The sequence below is a fragment of the Platalea leucorodia genome (genome assembly GCF_965183815.1).
Source record: "Platalea leucorodia genome assembly, chromosome: 1".
Taxonomy (NCBI): Eukaryota; Metazoa; Chordata; class Aves; order Pelecaniformes; family Threskiornithidae; genus Platalea; species Platalea leucorodia.
The window spans coordinates 44,003,544-44,029,411 of NC_138823.1; the positions used below are offsets into that span (position 1 = coordinate 44,003,544).

Below are 25,868 nucleotides of genomic sequence, written 5' to 3' on the forward strand. Positions count from 1 at the left end.
GCATGCCACCAGCCCACACACACAGTATAATAATGTCCTTGGAAACAGTTATATGTCACCATATCAAGCAACATAATATAAGACCTGTTGGAAACAGACTACTTGGCAAGACAGACAGTTGATTTGATCCAGAATGTTAATTCTGAAATAGTGAATTTGTTCTGGAAATCCAACATTTTACAATGGATTATTTTTTTTCTTGAATACTTTTAGCTGCAGTAATGTGACTCAATGGTAGCAGTTCTTCAAAACACGAAAAATTTGACTATGTAGTATAACCAGTTTATTTATATATAACCAGTATAACCAGTAAACCGCCTAGTTTATTTAACTGTGTTTTAAGTTACTTATATGAGGACTAATTTCTCTGGGTAACATTTCTTGATGCCTTCTTGATTTTAGTGGAGTTTAAGAGTCAGCAGAATGCTTCATCACACTAAAAAAATTTGTCAACAGGGTTGAAGTTTGTTCTAAGCTTTTTGAGAACTGCAGTTTTTGAGAAGACTTCTAACATTTTGGTATTCTCTTTACCACACATTGCCTGTGTGAAAGAATAAGTATATCAGATGAGTATCAAAGCTTTAGAAGAAGGGAAAGATTCCTATACTCTTTTGAATCTTTTCCATTTAATCCTGCAGTGCTGCTTAGAAGATAGGTTTGGGGTTTTTTTTCAAACTTGTCAAGGTATCCCCAAAAGACAAGAGCTAGCTGCCTTCTCCCATTATATGAAATTTTCACAGCTAGTTGTCCAAAGTTCCCATAGCATGTTGCAGCACCAGAAATCAAAAATTATCTATCACACTAGCTCTTGCTGATACTTGGGTAGCATTAGCTCATCACAGAGAACAAATGTCAAACTGTAATGCCCATCAAATATGAAGACAATAGCTTCTATAGGTACCTAATATAACACACATGAAAGTTTTATATAGTATATTGCTGCTATGTCACTATGCCAACCAGAAATTAGCCTTGTTATTTCTTTAGCTGAAGATCCATTTTATAACACAGACTCAGTGACTTAGGCATAAAAGCCCACGTGCAATTTTTCAGATTCATTTTTAAGGTGAATTTAATGCAGAAGTGAAATGTAGACTTTGGAAAATACTTGCCTCTTCTGAGGCACGGAGGGGAGCAAATTCACGCACCTCTAAGCCTTTCAGGAGACCAGTGTCTCCAGGAAAGTAAGACAGTGTCTGTCTCTTTTAGATTGCAGACTCTCTTGTGCAGCTTTCCATTTTCTGTAGGTGGGCAAATGTCTACCACAATAATCCAGACTGGTTAGCATCTCAGTGCCAGCATAGTATCAGTGCTAAATAACAATAATCAACCAACAGTTCCACTATGCTAGCATTTTTCTGCTGATTTGACTTAGCCTCTGTAGGAAGGGATGTAATGCAGAAGTAATGCACCTCAGAGCTAGAGCTGAGGAGTGCTTACTCATCAGGTGCCAGGTAGTGTAGCCTAGATTTCTCCCTGTAGAAAAAGGATCTGCTACCACACAGGCATGTTGTAGGACTGCCATCCAACAAGAAACATAAATATGCATTACAGTATTTAAGGGGACTGTAGTAACATCTGAGCCTGTAATAATTTATAAAGACAGATTACATTATTGGCTATTCATATACTAAAATTATACTAACTGTATCTAAGCCCATTGTACTACTTACAGCTCCCCAAAATTATGCCAGATATTTAAATGATTATGCTCCTTGCTCCTTTTATCAGAAGCATATAGATTTTTTTCTTAATATACACCTTAAAAAAAAAAAAAAAAGATTTTGGACATATTTCCTTTAAAGAAAATCACCATTTTTCTTTAAAGACTTGAGAGATTTTGTTGAGAATCTCTTGCCTTACTGATCTGCCTAGTGTCAGAACTGACAATTTAAATTTGGGAGCAAAAAGGAGTTTTAATCTGAGTTTAAACTAAACTAATTCTACAATTTCAGCAGACCTTGTTCAACCGTTCAAACAATACCTGTTAAAAAGTACTAATCTCCAAAATTTTTAAATGTGTATGGATTCATGCCATTTTATATATAGTTTACAATAAAAATCTCAGTATTTTCTTGTTTCACCTGGCTAATTTGTATTAGTTTTGGCATATCCTATAACACAGCGTCCGGGAGTATTTTTTCAGTCTAACTCCGGTGTAGGAAAACAGTAATGGCTTGTCAAGTGAAGAACCAGTGCCATCTAGGGGCTGAAAGCTGAAAGGCGGGGGAAGTGTCCAAAACACTAAGTACAGTCTGGGGACAGTAGGAACCAGAGACAGGAGAAAGGGAAATAATGGAAAAAAGTCCAGCTAATGAAAGTAGTGGGAAGCACAGCACAGAGACACTCAAGTCCTTGCACAGAGACAGCTTGGGCTCCACAGGGCTGCCTTGGCTTGGGGAATGGTGGGGGGGAAAGGTGGCCTCTGCCTGCTGACACTCTCTTTGCTTTCTATCAGTGACACCTGCCCAATGCTCCCCCAAACCAGTCCCTCCACGGGGCTGATTGACTGGGAATGGGAATGTGCAGGAGGAGATGGGCCCTCAGCTGCATCCAGACATCACACCTCTTGGTATTTAAGAGTACTATACATTTGAAGAAGATGCTTATAAAGAAACAGAAAAACGCTAAACAGCTTTGGGGTTTGCACCTTTAGAAAATTCTGACCTAAACTCTCTTTTATATATATACATATACATATAAATATCTTTAAAACATATCTATATATATGTTTAAAACATATCTCTATATATGTTTTATTCCTTTTTTAAAACTATTTAAATATCCTACTTCTGTTTATCATACTTCCGAGTAAACTTTGAGGAAAGTTTACACCTTACATAGAAAATGCATGCTCGGTGTCGGGCATGACAGCAGAAACTCCTTTCCACTCAGTACGTTTTCCTGAATGAGTTGTCTTTGAACTCCCTCTGGTGGTATAAAGGTTTTGTAAGTAGAAAAAAGGTTTTGGAAGCACTTGTGGAGCCTTAAATTACATAGTTTTAGCAAGGAGTTGATTGTGATTTTTCTTCACATTTTGTAAAAATGGGTATGGAAGAAGATGGGAAAAACAGCAAATATATAAAACTTATGCAAAGTTTAATTTTTTTCATTTTGTAATGCAGAAAAAGAAGGTGGTGGTTCTCTCTCACTTGGGATACAAATGCATAGTGTTACCTTTGATTGCAATCATGCTTTACGTTGGTGAAGCAGCACAATTATAAACTTTCTCTATCATCCACAATGGAACTACTTTGAAACAGACAGAGGCCAGACAAGGTGAGGGGGCTGGGGACCACTCTGACTGGAATGGGCTCGTCTGTGGATCCTTACTCATACTGGTGAGCAATGAACCCTCAGACAGGGTTAATTAAGGAATCATTTCCTTGGCATGACTGGGCTGCTCATGTAAGCAGCTGCTTACTAGAACGGGAAAAAGAATCACAATCTGCTGCTTTTTTAATGAAAACTTGTCTACATTGCACAAGTGAGCATACAGGGGGTTTGTCAGCTGGATGTTGTGCTATGTGTGTTAGACAACAACATCAGTATTAGACCAAATGTTGGTCTGTTAAATTCAAGTCTGGAAACTTCTGCTTTATGTTCTGTCTGCACTCGGTGAAGATCAGATCCTTTTTGCTCTTAGGCTAATTAGCAATTAATTTAAGTAGAGAGAGATGGGATGTTATTTCATTGAACTATATATATAGTTGAAATTTCTGGGGCCTCACAGGAATGGTCTCTGGAAAAGGCAATTTTATGTATTTCCAGGCTCTGAAAATTCCAGAACTTCTGAACTCACTGAGGAAAACTCCATCTGCTCCAATATAACTAGACAAAACTCAATGCATTCTTCATTTAAGAGGAAGTCTCTACAGGAAAAAAAAAATGTTTCTAAAAATATTTGATCTAAAAATAAGGTATTAATCTGCTTTAGAAATGGGAATACCTAGTTTAATTAAGCACAAGAAAACAGTGGAAGATCTTGTTCTCAAAAGTTTTATTAGAAAAAAATTATCATTTAGCTGATTAAAAGGAGCAGAAACTGGAAACATTCTTAGGAGGGAAATAAAAGAAATTGGTTCTTAAGAGACTTCCAAGAATTAGGAAAATATTTTAAACAGAATTAGTTCAGCTTGCAGAGGTAACATGAACAAAACATTATTTCATGAAATAAAATGCTCCTTTCTGAGGATGGAATTTTCCTTGCCAGATGTGCCTGACAAAAGACACCTGCAGGAACCATGCAGATGTACTACAGGGATCAGAAATCTGTCCATGTCAGAGTCATGCACATGGAGAGAGTGTTTCTAAGAGTGCAGCTTGTTATGCCCATGACAGGCAGCCTGAACAGCAAGTTAGGAAAGAATTGTATGACCTTTCATGTCCCATTAGGTACTATATAATTATATATTATTATCAACATATATACCCTAAACATTTATACTCAGCCTGTTATCAGCTATTCAGAACTAGGGCTTAGAGGGCAGATCCTGGATTTCCTAGTACCGCTCACAGTGAGAACTTCTTGAAGCTGGATTGTGAAATTTTGTGATGCTATGGGGGATGCCAGCACCTCAGTTTGGCCAGGAAAGTGCTTTTGAAATAAATCTTCTGATTATCCCCCCTTACCACCCTGTAGTCCAGGGTAGAAACTCCTGAAATACACAAAGCATTGACTGTGGGATCTTAACGCCAGTCATAAGAACATATCTGTTCTTATTGAACTTGGTGTTAACATAGACAGAGCTCAGGCTCTTCCCTTCCTGGACACAAACACAGGGATCACTTCAGCCTGACATGGTAGGATTCTTCTCTGCCACTGAGTACTCCCCTGTACTTCTTTCTGGTTCCTGCAGATGCTGCTCCTGACTTCAGGGCGTGTTACTCTCTGGATCTCTATAGCTTGCTATAAATAGAGTACAGGGAGATGTTCATGAAAAGCAATGCACATGTGTCAGAAGCCAAGGTACTGAGAAGATTTGGTGTTGACAAGCTGGAGGCATTGTTTTTTTGTGGGAAAGGTAAATACCCACTTATACTGAGGAGATGACACTGTTCTCTCTTGCCTTGGCTTATGAGGCCTTACTGTAGTCACACCAGCTCTGGTTAAAGAGTATACAATATCAAGCCTGTGGGTCTCAAGACTACGTCGAGGTATGTACCTCGCAGATGAAAGGCAAGTTCGTACTGCTGACAAAACCATCTGGATGCAAAGTGACTTGTTGTATCTCACCTGATACCCGTGGGGCTGGATGACGGTTGTCACAGGGCCCTGGACACTGAGGGTTCCCTTTTCTCACCCACGTTGCCATGTCTGGATACAAAGGATGCAAAGGAATTTAGGGATGCCATATGTTTTCAAGTGCTGATCACACATTTGCAATCACTTGCATGGCATATATCTACCTTTCTTCATTAAGTTTTGCTGTGTGTGCTGCTGTATTAATTTTATGAGTACTTTGTATTTTTCATAGTTTAAAATGGGTTATATTTTCCTGCTGATCAGCTTTAGGTGTTGTACCTGATTAGTTTTATGGCCTGTAATGGCTGGCTTCTTTTCTCAGTTTCCATGTGGGCTGCCTGTTGCCAGGGTGAGCGATAATACTTTGACTATGTTACAGGTCATAGGGTATAATAGAAACAAATCTGCAGAAGAAAACAGCTGAGCTTCTCATGTACACACTACTTACGTTTTGTGATTCTTTGCTTCAGACTGACACTAGTCTGGTCCTGAGGACTGAGTCCCTATCAGCCTTTGCAGTGCCTTGGGTGTGTTCTTGGCAGTGTCTTGGGTGTGTTCTTGTTCTTCTTATGTCTGAGGCAGTAAATGATAACTAAGACTGGAAAACAGGCTTAAAAATGCTCTCCTGAAGCAAACTAAAGTACTAATGGAGATGCACTGCTTGTGAGTCAGTCTTTTATGGAGTGCCACGTGCTTTGATTTCAAAACTGATTTGTGATTCTGATACTTTATTAAAGCCTTTTTGCATCACTTTAATTTTTTATTCCCTTACATTCACGTGGGCAAGGGACAGCGGTACCTTTAAAAAAAATTGGTTTAATCATTCATTAAACTACCAAGTACTCGAAAGATCAACCCAGTGAGAAGGAGTTGCCTATTAACAGTTATTGAAGTGTCTGTAGATTAGGCCCCTGCCAATAGAGTGTGTGGGCTCCATGCTTGAAGCTGTTGGTGGAGCTCTGCGTGCCAGATGCATCACTGCCTGTTTGCCCTCCTTTGTGCTCCTGCTGCCTCAGAGGCTCAGCCCCTTCTGGCCCCCAGAACTTTGCCCATCCCTGCTCTCCGGAGAGCAAGGCACCTGGTATTATACAGGTGTATTCTCCTGGTACTCTAACTAACCACAGTCCTGAGAATACAGCCCTGTCTACTCCTTCCATCTTGCTCCTGCAAAAAATCACACACACAAAAAATTTGCTGCACGCTTTTAGGCAGCGGCCAACAGTTTTAAAATGCTGGGTTTAACACCAGTTAGGGTGATATAAACAGAGGGCGAGGATGAAGCAAAAGTAGCCAGAGGATGCCTCTGTGGGACTGGCTCTACTTATGCACGAATACCTGTAGCTGTGCCCCAACTTCACGACAAAATGAACTAGATTCTATTATATTTCATGATATAACCTGTTTTTCCATTTTCTCTACTTTCCTCATGGAAGTATGTATCTAACATCTGCAATATCAGGTGCAGGTTATGGTTGTACTGTGGGGAAAATGGATTTATTTTTATTTTACTCAGTTTCATACACTTAAAATACTTCCTTACAGCAACTATACTGTCTCATTCATTATAGCTGGTTAAGCATGGACTGAACAGGAGCATAAATCCCTCCTCTGGAATGGAAGCAGAAAAGTTTAAGGGGAGCAAATTTGTTGAGATATTATCCTCTATTGCTGCTCTGGGAGCTGAAGTTTAGCTTCTAAAGAGCACCAGGCCATCCTTGCTGACCAGCAGTGTTGAAAATCTAACCTCTCCCTCTCCTGCTGAGGGCTGGTTTTGGTGACATCTGGGCTCGCCTGGAATGTTCTCCTTCTTGATCAAGAAGAGCATACAATGTAAGAAAAAATACATATTGTCTGTTTTACTGCTGAAGTTCTGCAAGATTAGAGGGGGCCTTACTTACCATTCAACACCCTTCCCAGGCTGTTCAGGCTCAGCTTCCTCCTCCAAGCAGATGCCCATCTGCAACGCCTGCAGCAGGACAGGCTCCAGTCCCACCACCCAGACATGTCATGGACACTGAAGACAGCACAGCCATGCAAGGGGAGTCCTGCCCAATGCATGAGTTTGAGCTGAGCACTTGTGTCAGAGCTGGGCTGTTGCTCAAATCTCAGCCAATTCTGTGATTAAGAACCATAGGAAAACTCCAGACATTTTGGGAAACACTGAATTCTTCTCAGATATTCATCTTAATGAGATGAAGAACAGGTAAGATGTGGCTTCAGAATGAGAAGGAATTTAGGGAATGATTGTGTTTACTACAGGTGATGTTCTGCTTGAATTTTTATGTTTCTGACACAAAAAAGACAAGCAGCATAAAATACTTTGAAGTTAAATTTGTTAATGGATAGCACGTCCCATATTTTCCCCTATGGACAACAGGAATTGAGAATGGGGAAAACAAAGGGATACTGAGTATGGGGAAAGGCATACTTTAAAATGTTTTCCTATTTCCTAAGAAATATGAAGATTTTAAAGAAATCTCTTTACATTGATCTAGATTAGAAAGTTTTTGGTCTGTTTTTTTAAAAAATCTTGCACCAGATTATATTCTTCAGGAACAGTTAAAATGTTGGTATTCAAAATTAGATAAAACTGAAATACAAATCAGAGTGTTCTTATAACCCACTGTTAATATCAATCGAGTATCTCAGAGATGCATTTGATGTATAGGTACAGGCTAGGTTTTGCAGAAGCACAATAAAGTATCAATAACATTTCTGGGGTAAATAGAAGCTCCAACAGGTGATGAGACAAATGTAACTGCATAGCAGCTTGATCAAAATGTTCAGATGGTCGCTATCGGGAGCAATGCTCAAATCTGTGCCACTCTCTAAGGTGACTGTTTGACAGAGAACCATATTTTGCAGGCATTCTTCAGTGTTCAGGGAAGGATCAGCAACTAACGGGAGTACAGCAATCTTGAAAATGTCTTTTCTGAGAATAATGTTTACTTTTAAAACTGCATGCAGTCTTTATACAAGTAATTTTGCTGTGGACATGATGGCTTAAGGATACAAGAATGGTGGTGTGTGTATACAGATTAGCAGCCTAAATGAAGACAGCTTTTGCTACTTGGCCCATACAGAGTAACGTGCCAGAAAGCACATCCAACAGGAACATGCTGAGACACACAGATCTTTCTCTATAGCAAGTGACTGGCCACAGAGAGGCATCATTACAATTTACAAGCCCAGCTGAAACAACAGGCAGCTGGTGGGAAAAATTAATTCCCTTTTGTTTCAGGAAAAAAGATGAAGCAAGGGACACCAGTTCCTGCAGCATTCTTTTGTACGTGGTGTGGAAATGGGTACTCAACATCTTTTGGGCTTGATCTTTCAAAGGCCAGCTTCTGTGTCTGACGGGAGTCAGTCATACACCCTCCAGTGAAGCAGAATTAGACACCATTGTCCCCCAAAGGAATCCTTCTATTTCCATGACAGCTAGACTGGGTGTTGAAATTAGCATTGACTGTCTCAGAGAATATTAATGGCTGATAAGGAGAAATGATTTAACCATCAACTCAGTTATATGGCATTAAAATGTACCAGGGTTTGTATAATTGCTAAAATCTGCAAGTAAAATTTTTATTTGTAGTCTTTTCAGAAGGATTTAGCAAAAGAAACTTTCCACATGCCTATGGCAGAACTTTAGACTGCAGCAGTGGGAAGGGACCTGGTGCAAGGGCTCTCAGGAGGCACCTGCAAACCTGAGCATGTGCCACACGAATCCTTATGCACCTCCTGAAACTCATCGTCTTTTCTTGTGTAAGTGGAAATGCAATTCCTTAGCCACATTTCCCTATCTCTCTGTATTCAGTGGAGGGGGAAATATGTAACAAAACTTGTGTTACACTGATTGAGCATCTACTGCAGGAAAGAACAGGGAAGATCATTAAGATGAGAAATGCAAAGTGACTGCAATTATTTTCCCAGTCTTCCACATTTTTTCAATTTTCCTTAGAGGGCTAAAAGAGGAGAGAAGAGGAGAAAACCTCCTCATGCAATGTTTGGACACGTCAATTCTAGTGAAACTGTCATTTATCCTTTCCCCTCTCCTTCAGATAAAATTAAGATAATCTTTTCGGTTTGGTTTTTTTGTTTTGTTTTGTTTTTTTTTTTTTTTTTTTTTTTAACTTTCTTTGTAAAAGGCTTTAGTAAAATATTAATAAACCTCACCAGCAAGCAGGGCACAAGCATGTAAGAGACTGTTAAATTAACCTAACCACTGCATATGTTATCTATGATTTGTAGGAAAGAAGTCAGAATATTCCCCACATTTCAGCAAGTTCTTTTCAAACTCTTAAAGGCTAAATTGTTCAGAAAATACCTTCCAATTCTGTTTTCTAGGACCAAAAAATACAAAATACCTTTATGTGCAAGAAGATTGCCCATAAACATATGATGAATAAAAAAGTAAACACCACAGCAAGTGGCTCCAGACCCACATCTGTATATTTTATTCACTAGTGAGGGTTTGATCTTTCTTCCTTAAAGCCAGACTGAGGTCTCTCTCATCTGTTATCACAGATTTTGTCTACCTTATCTCAGTCCCCCGTGAAATGAAATGAGCTCAATACCTTGGTTTACTCCTTATCTTTTGGAGCTATGCCTTTTTCAATATTGCTAAGTTTGCAAGACTTTGGGTAAGCAGGTCCTGTGGATATGAAAGAGGCTGAGGAATCATTAAGCAAGACACTCAATAACACACCTTTATTGGGCTTTATGGATTGCCAGTAGAGACAGTCACACGGCTTGAGTTCACAAAGCAATATCTTTAAAAAGGGAAAATGGATCTGCAGCTCTGTGAGCTACAGACCTAGGATAGAAAGCACATTAGAGAGAAAGGATTAAAAAAAAAAATTAAAAATCAGGGCAAGGGATTGAGAGCAGTGCTGAGGAAATGAGTGCGGGAAGGCTGAGAAAGTTCCATCTGTCCCAGTTTGTGTCTTGGCTGGTGAGACAATCTGAAGCCCTGTGGGTTGTCACAGGGCGGCTGGAGTGAAAGCACTGTCTGGGCCAGAGTCACCCAGGAAGAGCAGATCCCAGTGAGAGGGACACAGGAGGGGACAGAGGGTTGGCTCTATGAGGTGTTTCTGCAATCTATCAGTTTGCAAAAGCTCCTCCGGAAACTGTCATCCAGAAAAGCATACAGGAAAGGGTTGAAGCAGCTGTTGGCATAACTCAAGCTAGTGATGAAGTAGGAAATCCCAATGATAAGAGGCGTTTGTGGGATGTCTGTGGTGAGGGCGACCACTGTGCTAAGGTGATAGGGCGTCCAGCAGAACAAGCACACAGCCAAGATGACAACAACCATCAGTGTAACTTTTTTTTTGGCTTTGTCCAGGGCTTTTGCATTGCTATGGAGGTGCACACGTCTCAATCTGCACAACATGGTGGTGTAAAGGATGCAGATGGTGGACACTGGGATGGCAAAGCCCAAAATAAGGGTGTAGATCCGGCTGCCTTTCCACCACATGCTCTCAGGGTGGGGGAACACGAAAACGCACTGAGAGCGCCCCTGCTCCTTGTGTATCTTAGCAAAGACAGTGAAGGGCAGGATGATGACTGTGACGAAGGACCAGACACACAGGCTCACAATCTTGGCTGCTCGGTGGGTGCGGTAGGACATCTTCCTGGACTTGGTGGTGGCCACCACAACCAGGTAGCGGTCAATGCTCATGACAGTGAGGAAGTAGACGCTGGAGAAGGTGTTATACTGGTCTATGGAGATGATGAGCTTGCACATGAACTCTCCAAAGGGCCACTGCAGGAGCAAGTAGTCAGCAATGTTGATGGGTAGCACCAATGTAAAGAGCTCATCAGCAATGGCCAGATTGAGGATGAAGATGTTGGTGACTGTTTTCATCTTTGGGGCTTTGAGGATTACATAGATGACAGCAGTGTTGCCCGTCAGCCCCACGGCACAGATGAATGAGTAGATGACGGGCACCGTGATGTAGAAGCTGGGGTTCAGTGGAGGATCGGACATATTCAAGCCCCCATCCCCTCTCCCGGGGCAGTCCATGGGCCCACCCGCACATGAGGAATTGGTCTCAGGGAGGGAGGAATTCTCCATGGTCACAGGAGAGGGTGGCCAGGCCCACTGGTGGTGGAGATGACTTGGAAGTGGGAGAAAAAAGGCGAGACCCCTACTCTTCAAGCCTGTCTCCTCCAGCACATCCAGCCACCAAGGTCTCACATATGCTGCCTGCTGCCGCCCTGCCGGGAGCAAGGGGAGATCATCGAGGGCTCAGCCAGCGGTAGAGGGTCCCATCATCCACCCAAAGTGGGAATGGTCCCCCACCGGCTGCCATTTCCCTCCTCCCGCACCAATGGGCGCCATGTGGGGTCAGCATCCAGCCTTGGACTCCCCCAAAGTGACAACCCCAAGGTGACAGAATGGTCACCTGAGAACCCAGCGGTCTGATCCGGCCACCGCCCCCGCCGCCCCTCCGCGGCGCCTCTGGGCCTCTGGGCGCAGCGGAGAGGCGGCGGGGGCGGCGGCCGGATCGGACCGCGGGACTCCTGCCCTCGGGGGAGCCGGTGTCTTTGGGATGTTCCCCAAAAAGCAAATCACCTCCCCCCTTACCGACGGGGCCGAGCGCTTTGGAAGGGAAGGAAGGATGCACTGACCTCTGCCAGCCTCGCTGCGGGGGTCCCTGGTGGGGTCCCGGAGGGGCGGAGGAGAGGGGGCGGAGGGATGCGCGTCCCGGGTCAGTGCAGGTGGGGGATGCCGGTGCCGCTTCTTTGCTTGATCCTGAGAGTTAAATGCGTGCCCGTCTCGATCTAGGTAGCAACAGATAGGTAACACAAGCGGCAGAGAGGATGGTTTAAAAGTCAGGAGCTGGACCACTGGAAAGAGATTTGTGCGATTACCTGAAGTCACATCTCCTCCCGACCGCGGCGAGGTATCGCGGCGCAGCAAAAGGGAGAGAAATCCCAGCTCTAGGTGGCATCTCCTTGTCGTGGTGGGTCTGAGAGCTCAGCATCCACCCCCTGCACGGTCCCGGGGGCTGTCCGCGGTGCAGGGCGTGGGCAGCGGCCGGCTGTCAGGCGATGCTGTTCATCTTGCCACGAAAAAGCGTTGTTCACGGGGCGTGGGTGTCGAGGAGGACGCAGGCACGGGAGTTCCTATACCTGTGCCCGTCACTTTTACTCCTGCACGCTGTGATATTGATGGACTTAAATATAACCCCGGGGAGGTAATCTTTTTAGAGGGTAATTCAGAGTTCCTCATTATCTGTTTGTTCAAAAAGCACATGGAGTAAAATCTATCTATCTCCCTTCAGTTTTATTTGTTTTGCTTCTTAAATAAGAGTGAATTCTATTAGTTTTAGTACATTTGATAAAATTTTGCACCTCTCAAATTAGAAGTGAAAACGTCTTTTGTGGTGTTACCAGCAGTACTGACCACATACATTAAAATACTAGTAATGTAGTACGTGCATCCTTTTGGCAAACAGTTTGGCAAAACTGTTTAATATCTCTGAGCTAACACCATGGAGTGAGAGACAAACACAGTTCTTTCTTTGGCTCTGATTGTCCCATATCCTGATGCGTAATTACATAGATTAGCAAGATATCACAAATATGAAAATCCAAGCAAATAAATTAATGAGTAAATAGATACAATAGAAAATAAATAAATAAAAATAGATAAAAAATTACAAGCAAAGAAAAGTAGCTTTGCTTCATTGTGATTACGCTTTCTACTGCTCTGTCTTATTTTATTATATGCTACTAGCTACAAGATATAGCAAATGACACTTTGCCATGCAGAGTACACTGTATGGTCTGTGGTTCTTGACTTCCTCTATGGAAACATGTGAGAAGAAAAGGTGTTTACACACCTGTGTAATCCCATGAGCATGACATAAGTACTATGCTGTAGGCTTATCATGGGGTTTTGATCCCTTTTCTGTGTACTTTATACTTTCACAAGCTAAGGAATGAAAATATCACCTTCTCCATGAAGTTTATTAAAAGCTAGCATCCTAGTCATGTTTTCTGACCCAAAGACTTAGGCACAGTTACCCCGAAGTGGATATAGCTTTGGAAATTTCCCTAAGAATTACGTTTTCAATTTTGGATGCGATCAAAACTCCTGGTAACCATCTTTTTATTTGGTCTTTTATTTCCAGTAATTTAATGCAGATAGTACCATGAGCTCCCTCTTCCCCTTTTTATCTACCCAAGTAATCCCAATTAGAAAATACACATTTAATCATGATAAAACTGATTCAGCTATTTTTCATTGTTTTCACATATGTTTCTGTGGAAAAGCTTTGTGAGTTTCCTGTGTTGTTTCGGAATTGTTTTGTTCTCTCAGAAATCCTGCTGAAATAGGAATTTCTACTGAAGTCTACTCAAACCTTTCATAATATTTCAGCTTTGTTTTAAGATCAGCCATGGCATAGTTCAAACAAAAGAGAACACAGACACTGAGCAACACCATAATAGCACCAATGCAGGAAAAAATTGACTACAACTTGCTTGTAACATTCTAAACATGCAGAAATATTTTTATGTAGAGATGTTATTGGAGGATGTCAGCCATGGTGTGTGCTTATTGCAGTAATATAGTAGACAACCTAAATAACTAAAATCTGTGACCCTCTACTCATGGTCACTGGGGAAGATCTTTGATGACTGCAAAAGGCATGTCATACTCACCTGGAGAAACGTCAAGGAAGACAATCCAAGGAACTACAGACTGGTCCACCACACTTCAGTCCCTGGAAAGATTGTGGGGGAGATCCTCCTGCAAGCCATTTTCAGGATCATGAGGAACAAGAAAGTGGTTTGGAGCAACAAACGTTGATTCTCCAAAGGCAAATCATGCCTGACCAACCTGATTGCCTTCTGTGAAGAGATGACTGACTCAGTGAATGTGGAGACAATGGTGGCTATTGTTTACCTGGACTTTTAACAAAGCCTTTAGCACAGCTATTTTGAATAGGTGGGCTCAAAGAGTAGCAGTCAGCAATGGAGCATCTAATTGGTAGTGGATTATTAGTAGCATTTTCCAGGGGTCAGTACTGGGGCCAATATTTTTCAGTGTCTTCTTTAGGGATCTGAATGATGAGATACAGCACACCCCCAGAAAAGTTCACAGATGTTACCAAATCGGGGAGGGTGGTCAGTATTCTGGAAGGCAGGGCAGCTGTTCAGGAATGGGCTGACAGAGGCCATATTAACTTCTAAAAGGTAAAAATTTCCTGTGTCTGAGATGGAAAAACCACACTCAACAGCAGAGGTTGGGCACTGCCTCCCTAAGGAACAGTTTTGCAGAAAAGGACATAGAGTACCTGGTAGAGAACAAGATGAATGTCAGTGAGCAGAGAGCCCTTGTAATAATGAAAGCTAACCATGCCCTGTACTACGTCAGCAAATGTGTCGTCAGCAGGTCAAGGGAAGCAGTTATTCTGCTTTATATGGCAATTGTGATACCACACAATTTGGGCTCTCCAGTAGAAGACAGACATTGAGAAACTGCAGCTAGGGTGCAATGAAGGGTCATTGAGATGGTTAGGAGGCTGGAGCACTTTACAGGTGAGAAGAAGTGGAGGCAACTGGATTTGTTCTGCCTGGAAATGAGGAGGCCTGGGGGCTGGGGGAATCTAATTGCTGTCTCCAGCCATCTAAATGTGTCTTAGGGAGAAGACAGAGTCAAAATCTTCTTCCAGTTGCAAAATAATAGGATGAGTTACGAATTGCAGCAAGATCAATTCTGACCAGATGTAAGGAATGAAATTATTCACAGTGAGGATGACTGAACTTCTGAACATTTCTCCATCCCTGGAGACACTTAGAATTTGACTGGACATGGTAATGAATAACCCAATCTAATTCCAAAGTTGGGACTGCTTTGAGCAGGGAATTTGGTTAAGTGATCTTCAGAAGTCCCTCTAACCTAAATTATTCTGTGATTCTGTGATTCTGCCATGTTCAATTCTTATTTTGAGCCTTTAAAATCAGACCCATCTCAACAAATTATACAGTAATAATAAAAAAAGATTTTTAGAGGAAATGACACATTTTTGATGCAATTGCATAATATCAAACCTTGACCAAAAATGATACTTTCTAATAACCTTCTGTAGAAGAGGAATTTCCTTTGAGAGAGCACAGAACACCTGATGAGTAATTCATGGCTGAACATATCATTCAACAGAGCTGAAAGGTTATGTTTACAGCAAGATTACATGTATAATGTGATCATTATGAAGGCGGTTATGCTTAAAATGCTGTGGGTTTCCAGTCTGACTGATAGAATCCTCATGGTGATTTACTTATTCTCCATATTTTACTCTCTTGTAACTGGTCCCTTTTTGTGGAAATAGCTTCAAGGGTTAATTATGTAAGAAGGAAATCTTCAAGAGTGAAGTAGAAAAAAAGTTTAAGTTTTATGTAGTGCTAAAGAAAAGCATAATAATTAATTACATTTTTACACTTATATTCTATCCCTAGACTTTAACTGGACTGATGGAGTACAGAGGCTGAACAGCAATAGATGAAAAATTAGATTTCATTTACTAGAATATATATTTCAAATTAATTTCTGTCTTACATCTAAAAGCTGTCAAGATTATTTCTGTATTTACTAGCAATGCTTGTTATATATTTTGACAACCCAAAAGGAGAATATAATATCCTAATCTATAGCATAATCTCAGACTTTATCAGTATGCTGGGTCTTGTCACTTCTTTGGTTATTACTCTAACTAAACAAAAAAGAAATGTTTACTTTACTATATGGTATAAAAAAAAAAAAAAAGCCACAACAAATCCAACCAGCATTGAAACTGTCATAGTGATGCATATCACATTTTACAGGGACAGCAAGTTCTAGGAATCAGAAAACAGGTGGCAGAGATCTTATTTCAGTAGCAGGAACATTGATAGCATACTTCTGCACTAATTTAAGATATATTAAAAATGCTCTTTTATATAGTATATAATATGGAAGTTGCCAGTGATTGAGACACAGAAACTCAGAAAACCAGGATTACATATTAGGAACCAGGACCTTCTTCTCTCTTTACTTTAGGAGTTCATCTTCAATGTGTGAGTTGTATTAATATAACTCTGCAAGATACATCTAGGTATACTGAGCATTTAGTCACCTACTTATTATATGGGCTTGCTGCACCTTGAAATTAACTGGAACTGTAAAAACTTACTCTTCATGCATTGGTCCCATACAAGTCTTTCAACATGTCTTTTGTTAGGAAATAATAATGTAGATCAAATATGATATAAAGAGAAATGGTTCCTCATGAAATAATTAGTCTGTAAATTTAGCATGCATTAAAACCGAGCAATCTAAAGGATTACAATATATAACTTTGTTTCTGTGATAAATGAATTCTATTCACAAATGAATTTTTATTCTGGTTAGCATGGTTTTGTTCAGAATTGCAGTAAATGTAGCCATGCTATTTCTGTCAGTATGTGTGTTCAAATTTTTGACTAATTCGAGAAAGGAGCAGAGGTCATGGAGATTTGGTTAAAGGAGTGGTCTGGTGTGGGGGAAAAATCCAAACCAGTGTTAATTCATGCCAGCTGAGTTTGATTGTATTATTCAACAGGAGAGGAGTTGCATTAACAGAGATTTTTGTGACTGCTGCAAAGGCAAGGAGAGCCGCTCTCAGAGGTTGTGTATGATGCAGCTGGGAGCTGCCCGCTATCTGTTAGTGAGCTACTTACTCATATTTCTACTTCATTCATTTTTCTGTCCAATCAGTTGTTCTGTTTTCTTTTTTCCCTCATTGACCCCTGTGATTTGGTGTCCACTGACCAGCAAAAGAATTTTCTATGTAATAGAGGTGAAAGAGGAAGATAGTTTTGTCCTTTCTTTTTTTGTTGTTTCTTCCTTTTATGGCTACCACCTTCTGCACAAGCTCTTTCTGGCTGATTTTGCATGATTGTGTGTTTGGTGTTTTTTAGGAAGCTGGCTGGATTGCTCCTGGCTTAGTGATTAGGCTAGGGAAACAGTGGCTAATTGTACCAATTAGTCCTGGAGAGCTGATTGTGAAGATGGAGAAAAAGCAGATTAAAGCAGCTCTCTCAGGTCCAGATGAGAAGGGAACTGGTAGTGACTGTAATTGTAAATGTCTTGATATCTGTTTTAGGTAATTTATTTGTATTTTCCATTTTAAAATATAGAAGCACGTTGCAGTCTCAGAACAGGGACTCATGGGTTCAGATAAGCTAGGTCCCCCATTTAAGGTGGCTCACAGATAAGGGAATGTTGTGAAAACACAATGGTATAAAGTAGTTTTTTCTCCAGGATTGTTGAGTGGATTTGAGAGGTGGCAAACACCCCTTGGATCAGTCCAGTTAATTACTTTCTTCTGTGCTCTGCTGTGTGGTTAAAGGTAAGCTCAAAGAGAGGGTGCCTGTGTTACTGGATAAAGCAGCCCTGCTTTCTCAAAATGTGATGTACAAACAGAATGTGGCTCATTCCTTGGTTCACGCATTGCAAAACTACACCACAGAGAAGAAAAACTGGTGGTCTTCAGTTGTGATTTATTTAAAAGCTCCATGCACTTCAACTGCTCTCTCACATAAAGAGCAACTTGCCCTCCTCATTTTTCCATCCTGTCCTTCCTAAAGAGCCTGTATCCCTCCATTGCAACCCTCCAGTCATGGGTGCCATCCCACCACGTCTCTGTGATCCCAACAAGATTGTAGCCCTGCAACTGCACACACCTCTCTAACTCAATGTGTTTATTCCCCATACTGCATGCATTAGTATGAGAGAGGTGGAGGTGACCTCACCTAAATGTGCACAAAATTCTTGTCATAACGCTGGTGCTACGGTGTCTGTACCCCATTCCCCCTTACTTTCAGCTGTATCATTGCCTATCATGGCTGAACCGTGAACCTTCTTCTCCCCAGAAAAGATCCCCTAACTCTAGCAATAACTGTATTCCGTGGAGTGAATATCTTGGGTTTTGACTGTGCAGGGGCAAAAATGTAATTATAATAAGAATCTGACCAGCAGGAGGAATCTGTCTGTTTCCACTCTCCTGGCAGTTAAAGAAATAGATTTTTAGCCTAATAGATCTCTGATGCTTTTGTGTGAACTGCTGTCATTACTCAGGGAATTGTAGTTGTCTGTACAGCACACTGATAAACAACTTGCCTCTACTATCAGGTGTTCATTGTTGTTATTGCTGTAGTGTTTGGAGGCACCAAAAGATATCAGGTCTCATTGACAGACATCAAAAGCAATTTTTTTTTTTCCCTTTTATAACATCAGTTTCTCAGAAAGGCAATCAAAGATATGAAGCGCGGGGGGTGAGAGGGAGATGGAAGGAAGCCCAGAGAAATGCACTGACTTGCCCCAGGAGAGCAGTCTAGTTATTGGAACAGTGAATAACATGTGCAATATGGGATTTTGCAGTACTTCAGTGTTTGCTAGGGTCCTTGCAACTCCCCCCACGGCCAAAAAACCAAATTCAATCCCCCCAAAAAAAGAGCCCGTGTTGTTTCTTTCCTTTTCATACTTGTGATACAGAGGTCTTAATTTCTGTTTCATGTGAGGCTGAGATAGGAATGTGAAGAAAATAAAAAATAATGCACAGATTTTAATTTCAGTATAGATATATTTGAGTCTTTATTGCTGACTGTTATAAACTTAGAAATTCTGTACTTTAGTTCTTGTGTGGATATAACCAGGTCATAGCACGCATCTCAATGTTTCAGGAGGCAGACAGAGCATCTTCCTTTCAGCTGAAAGCAAAGAGAAATGAGCAGTGTTAGGAATCACCTGACAAACCCTGTAAGGTGAGACCTTCAGGATTTGGAAGTCTGGACTAACAACCACAGCAGCTTCTCAAGGAGCCATTAAAACCTGTAGGCCAAATTCAGCTCTTGGTCAATGTGGTATGACCCCATTATGGTTGGTGGAGCTGTGCCTGCTGACAAACAGTTGTACCAGCCGGTCATTAGGCATGATAACACCATATGCTCATGCCCTGAGAAGACACTAATTTGTAAGCATTATCTGTGCATAAAGAATATCTCTGGCTGTGTTTTCTTCTGAATACTTTAAGTAGTTCATGCTGTCCAAGTTAAGAAAAGTAGAAGTCAGATGTCTTTTTCTTTGAGCAGTGTAAATCATGATTGCTTCTTTGTTAAACTTCACTATCATTATCTTGTGACCTAGAGGAGTAACAAAAGAATAAACGACTTCATGAATTGCCACTAAGAACCAAGATTTCTTCATAATGAGTCCACAAATCTTGTACCTTCTCCATTCAATTAATCCATGTCTGAATTTTAGAATGTATTGCTTCCTCCTGTGGGCCAAACCCATGTGAGAGAGATCCCTCTCACTGGTTAATTGAGTCAGTCTTGAAGAACTTCAGTCATCTCAAGTGGGGAGAATAAAGCCACATAACTTCTCTTTACAGGAGTGCCTCATCAATCAGTACAGAAGATAGCTCAGCAGTGGAGCTAGGGTGCAGCTTCTGAAGTAAGAAAAGACTCATTTTCTACATTTGGGACTGACTGACTTGCCAATATAGTGTACAGATGTGGAGGAGTGCAAAAATATTCAAGTGAGAGGATCCTTTTGTGACTCCTGCGTTCTAGGGAGGGAAGATGTTGGATTAATAGATCTGTTTATTAGGTGCAAAGGAATAAACTTGCCTGCATGCCAGGTGACATCAAGATCAGCCTATCCTATACCAATCTTCACAAATATTTGCATAAATTCTGTCTAAAAACATCCAGTGATGGCAAAGACACAACCTCTCCAGATAATTTGCTCCAGGCAATCTATTCTTCAAATGCTGACTTTTTGCTATGATTTTAGATCCTTTGGTTATTTTTCTGCCGCAAATGGAAGCTGAGAATGGAACTTTTTCTGTCACCTGTGATGAGCTCTTCCATGTCTGAACACTGTAGTGTCTTTCCCTTAATCTTTTCTCTAGACTGACAAACATGGTTCTTACAGTCTTTCCTTCTGTTCCAGATCACAGAAGAACAGCTATTTCCATTTGGTCTGTGGCTTTTGTGTAGTATCTTCTATTAGTTTTTTTTTTTTTATTTTTATTTTTATTTTATTTATTATATGCCATATCTTTGTGATAGTATCAAAACAAAGCTGCACATCAGTAAATGAGGCCTGTGGCAAACCTTCAGGTTGTTGGGATTCAGACCAGGATTCGCAGGCTTCTACATACATCTCAAGATTTGGAGAAATAAAGAGCCCTGTGATGTAGGGCTGGAGCGTTGGGACGCTGTTATGGGAGGACATGTGCACGGTGTCTTTTGCACTGTATTTCTCAAGAAGAAATTAACCTGTGTCTATAACATCTTATTGGTTTCAATTCAATATCATCCCAGTAAGATGAGCCTTTGTCCCACAGAGCAAACGAATCTCTCTGCCCTGTGGTCCCCACAGCTGCAGTCTGTGGGAGCAGCTGAATTCTGGCACTGCAATAGTGTGAAGAAGTGCTAGATCTCGGTGTGCTGGAGGGACATCCAGGTGGTCAGCAGCTGAACCATGCAAGCCTTAAAAATCAGTTCTAAACTGGTCAAAAACATGATTTGTATCAGTGAGCTATTTTAAAACAAAAGAAAACCAAATGGCTCACCTTACAACCAAGGATATATATACATATGTAATTTGTCTTTCTGTCAGAACTACGCATCAAACTATGATAAAGATCAGAACACCCACAAAGATTTGGGCTGTATAGATGCTAGGGTTAGGAACAGGAATAAAAAACAAAAAAAAAAAAAAAGGAGAAGGTTAATTAATAAAATATGAATAAAGTATAACAAGGGTAATGGAAGAGAAGCAAAAGGAGTTGCTGAAAAAAAAGAAAAAAAAATCCAACTACAGACCCCTCTGTGTGTGTTTTTGTTGTCTTTGGGGTTTGGGTTTCATTTTTTTTTGTAATTGAAAACTCACTGAACTTCAATGTATCCTCACATTTCTTGGTCTTAATGTTCTACTTGTGAACGAGAATGTCGTGCTTCATCAGTCTGACAAACCCTTAGCTGCTTTAAAATTCATTAACTTCAATAGGCTCTTACAAACTTATTTAAGGGCTTAAACTAAACTGCGTACTTCTTGCTGTATTGGAGATTAGTTCCATAAATCCCTCAATGCCTTTGTTATTCTAACATGAGACTTTGAAGGGCATTTAAGGAAGTTGTTAGGGAAAAGGAATCCACTTGCAGGACTAAAAATAAGCAACAGAACAGCAGTAACCGGAATACAAAGTGTAGCTGTCCAAACCTTCTGAAAAACTTGGGTGCTCTTCAGCCCACCAAAGCTGAAATACAAATGTGCCTGCTTTTTTATTTTCCTTATTACAGTGGCTAAGTTATGGAATTATTTTTCTCCAAGACGGATCTTTAATAAAAACTCAACAAAACTGTAAGACAATTAAGATTTCCTGAATAACATTTTCTCTTCTCCCTAGAAGGTTTGGTCTGTAACAAGTACTATAACAGGGTTTACTGAAGGAAACTACAAAGGATATAATGAATCAGTTGGTGACTCAGACTGGATTACGACTGCTCCTGATTGGAGTTGTTTTGCCTACGGAATTTGAGAATGGCTCTTGGGTGCCTTGACACATAATGGATCAGAACATCAGAACTTGATCCTTAACTTCGGGAAATGTGGTTGTGACCGCATAATTATGGGGTTTCCTTCCGTGGCTATAACATCTGCGTTGAAAGTTTGAAATTTTCCCCACAGAATGGAGAAAGGAGGAAGGGGAAAAAAATCACAAAAATGTCAATCAATGCTGGGATTCTAGAACTTTTTTTCTTATTATTAGCCTGTGTATTTCTCCTCACTTCTCCTGACTGAATGCTAATCTGTATCTGCATGTGGAATAAGCCAGGAAAGGAGGAGGTACTGTGAAATTCACCTTGTTCTGCAAAACATCCCTTAAGGGCAAAAGGACTTGATTGCACCAGATGTGACATGAAATGGCATCTATTTAATGTCTACATTCCTGTGAGAAGAGATCTTAGTTTGTTTCTCCAAAACATGATAATTGGACACTGGGGGAACAGTCATCCTCCCTTCTGTTCTCCAGTACTAATAAAAACCCCTATTGCAGTATAGAACTTTTACATCTCTTATCATAAAACCATAGAATTTAGGCTACAAGGGACTTTCAGAGCTCATCTCTGCAGCTTCCTGACCAAAGCAATGCCAGCTTCCAAGTTAGATTAGGTCTCTCAGGTCCTTGTCCTGTTGAGTTTTTAATACCTTCGGGGATGGAGATCCCACAGCCTCGCTGTGCACCTCTTGCAGTGCTTGGCCACCCTCACTGTCAATAGTTGTTCCCTCATTTCTCATTGAAATATTTTGTTTCCTGTTAATTTTTTGCCTCACATCCTTTCATTGTGTTCCTCCCAGAAGAGTCCGACTCTGTTTTAGGTAGGTGAAGGCAGCAATTATATTCTGAAATATTTATTAGGAATAAGCACTTGGGTTTTGGCCATTACATCAAAACCCTGTGCAATAGTTTCAAAACAAATGAGATTTCAGAGACCTGTAATGCAGAAGGCACATAGCAAAATTATTCTTATTGTAGCATAAAGCTGCTGGTGGTGGACTCTCAACACTTTTCTGCTCCTACCTTACCCTGTTGCAAGATAACACAGTAGTACCACCTGCAGTCAGTTTAGTCATCACGTCCAATAACTTCTGACTGCAATTCACCTTGCCCTATGTCCCTTGGAGTGCCAGCCTTGCAGAGTTTGGCACTGTTTTCTCAGCTGAAAGCTTATGGAAACTATAGCAAATTAGGGCCTAAATCAGTCATATATGTGTCTTTTTGTCATCTGCCCTGTGAATAGTGTCTGTGTGTCATTTGCTATCAAACCTGGCATATCGGGGATGGGGGGGATATGCTTCTAATGTTCAGTTTCTGAATCTTATCAACGTGAAACTAGTCTACAGATGCAGAAATTTTGATATCTTAATCTTAACTAGAACTGGAAAGCCTCACTCTGCCTCTCAATCCTTTACACTTTCTAGAAAAACCTACAAGAGACCTTGCACTTCAATATATTAGATATATATGTTGGTACATTATTTTTACTGTACCATTTTACACTAGTTTGGCTTCTGTGAAGGATGCCATAAGGACAGCTGTCCCTGCCTGGTTTTGTAGCAACAGAAACCCTTCCATCAGTGTAGGCAGGGCTTTCACCTTCCTTCCATGCAGTAACCACAAACCTTCAAGTACAGGTACTCCTGTGCAAGCTCAAAAAATCTTGTTCAAATTTTTAGCTTTGCCATGGTGAGACCTCATAGTCAAGTTATAGTCCTAACTTTTACTGTTTTCAAAACACAATGGTCCTGGCTCCCTGGGTAACCTCTCTGAAGTTTAGAGAACATTGTTGGGCACTTTGAGGTTTCTCTTCTTATATCCTCTGTCTACCATGACGCAACCCTCCTCCTACCTGATGGAAACATAGTCATGCAATTTTGCTTTTCCCTTCTGTCAGACTTGTCATTGCATGCAAGCTCGCACTCTTAAGCTGTTTCTCATCTGCTGCTGATTTGGTTAGCTCACTATTAAAGCTGTCAGTTATTTGATTATAGGACTGAATTAGTATGTAATTGTCACTTTAAGTTCGTAATTCTCCTAAGAGGAATTTTATAACTGAGATGTGGAAGCTATCTGATAATATTACACCAAAAAAGTTATAAGCTTATTAAAGAGGAGATTCATTAGCAATTCCTGAAGTGCAGTTTGTTCGTCGATAGCATACCAGATCTTCTTTTTCAACATACTGTTTAAATTTCCATAGCATGCTGTTTGTGCTGATTTGTCTGAAGTTATTCATAGCTGATGTCTTCAGTTCAGGGTTTCACATACATCTTCTTGATTTTTATTTTGGCTTTTGTTTCAAGGATGTCTACATTAACTGAGTGTATAATATGGTACAAGGACAAACAAAGCCAGTATACTGTATTAATTAAATCAGTGTGGCATGTTTTGGATTCATCTTTTTAAAAGCAATATGTAAATGTTAAGGTAAAAGGCAAAAAAATCTGGAGATGTTCACTTTGGAATGATGATCAAACATAGAAGATGTAGTATCCTTCTGTACATGGGCGTTACTACTACAAAGATTGTTGTAAGTTAATAAGCCAAAAAAAGGGGTGAGAAAACTCATGATAGAATCCTTAGGTTCAAAAACACCCTTTCAGAGACAAGACATTGAAGAATATATTCAATGTAACAATATTTAGATTTCAATTTTCTTTATACAAATCTAACAAATTTTCTCAAATGAGAAACAAAAGTTGTTGGGACTAGGATGGGAAAAAAACCCCATAGAAATATGTGAAGCTTGCTGAAAAGGCTAAATAAAATTTTGATAGGTCAGAAGGATACAAGTGTGTGAAATGCAAATGTTGAGCTGGAATTCTTACCAGCTTTAACAGAAATTGTACACAGAGCTGATAAAGATGTTGAAGAATAGTTGACTTGAATATTTCTTTGTTGTCTGCTGAGTTGGATTAGCTAACAAACTTTCCATTAAAGAAGTTTTAGATACTTAACACTCATTCTAGTGACCTGGTGAAAGGTATATCAGACACTAGGAGGACCTCTAAAGGAGGAATTCAATGTGATGATGATGGTTAATCTTCCAAAGGGTGCTTCTGAATATTTTAGAATACTTATTTTATTACTTACAATGCTGACTGACTTTAAAAATCAAACAAACAGAAAATAAAATTAACAGTTTTCTCTATTACTCTGTGGTGCAAAACATCTGCTAGTGTAAAAGCTCCACTGTCACAGAAGCCATGAAGTTTCACATCAGCCAAAAAATATAATTCATTATCTGGAAAGAATCATACACTTATCTCAGTAAAATAGCTGGAATATTGGGTAAAGTATGAAAAACTGCAGTCTCTGTTTTGCAGTTTTTACCTTATCACTTTGCTCCTGATTTTGGAGAGAACCTGCAGGCAGCCTTTTCTTCCTTCCCACAAGGAAGTTCATGTTATTTTCATTGTCTTATTGTTAAGCCTAGAATAAGAAAAGGCCAGTGTCTCCTCTCTTCCTTGAAATTGCAAAGAAAGTCCTTTCAATTTATCTCAAATGTCTAAGAATAGTCAAGTTTCAAAGTTTCATGACCTTTCATTTTCTTTTGCCTCCCCATAAATTTCCTGAGGCTCAGTGACTAACAACCATTGAAAGGCTTAGGCCTACAATAAGACTTCCCCACTTACCTCTCTGCCATTCTCCTGTTAGCTGCAAAAGGCTCCTCATCTCTTTTACATTAAAGTTACTTATGAGATCTAGCAGGGAGCCACTGTTTCTGTTAGAAACTACGTGTTCAACGCTGTTTTTTGTAGTTCCTGTTAGCAGTAGATATTCTTCTGTCACGGTGTTATTGCTTAAACTAAAGCTGCTGCTACAGCTGAAAGCTTGTGAGCACTTAGAAGTAGGTGGATTTTTCTGACATTGTGTAAAGCTGCCATTCTGTACCATCACATGACACAAATTCATGTCACAAATTCCAGGTGTAAAAAGTACTACATGTTTTTCAGAGGATTCTGCAATCCTGTGACTCCTGACAGCACTAATGAACTTCATCTACCTGTGAAGACATTAAG

At 40.4% G+C, this 25,868-nt stretch overlaps 1 protein-coding gene across 1 annotated transcript; it reads right to left on the bottom strand.

Moving 5' to 3' along the window:
- Positions 1-10,322: 10,322 nt before the first annotated feature.
- NPBWR1 (neuropeptides B and W receptor 1) lies at positions 10,323-11,318 on the bottom strand (the record flags this gene model as incomplete). Its single annotated transcript, XM_082315829.1, has 1 exon — positions 10,323-11,318. One exon carries the CDS (start codon positions 11,316-11,318, stop codon positions 10,323-10,325), a length of 996 nt encoding a protein of 331 aa, XP_082171955.1.
- Positions 11,319-25,868: the final 14,550 nt, after the last annotated feature.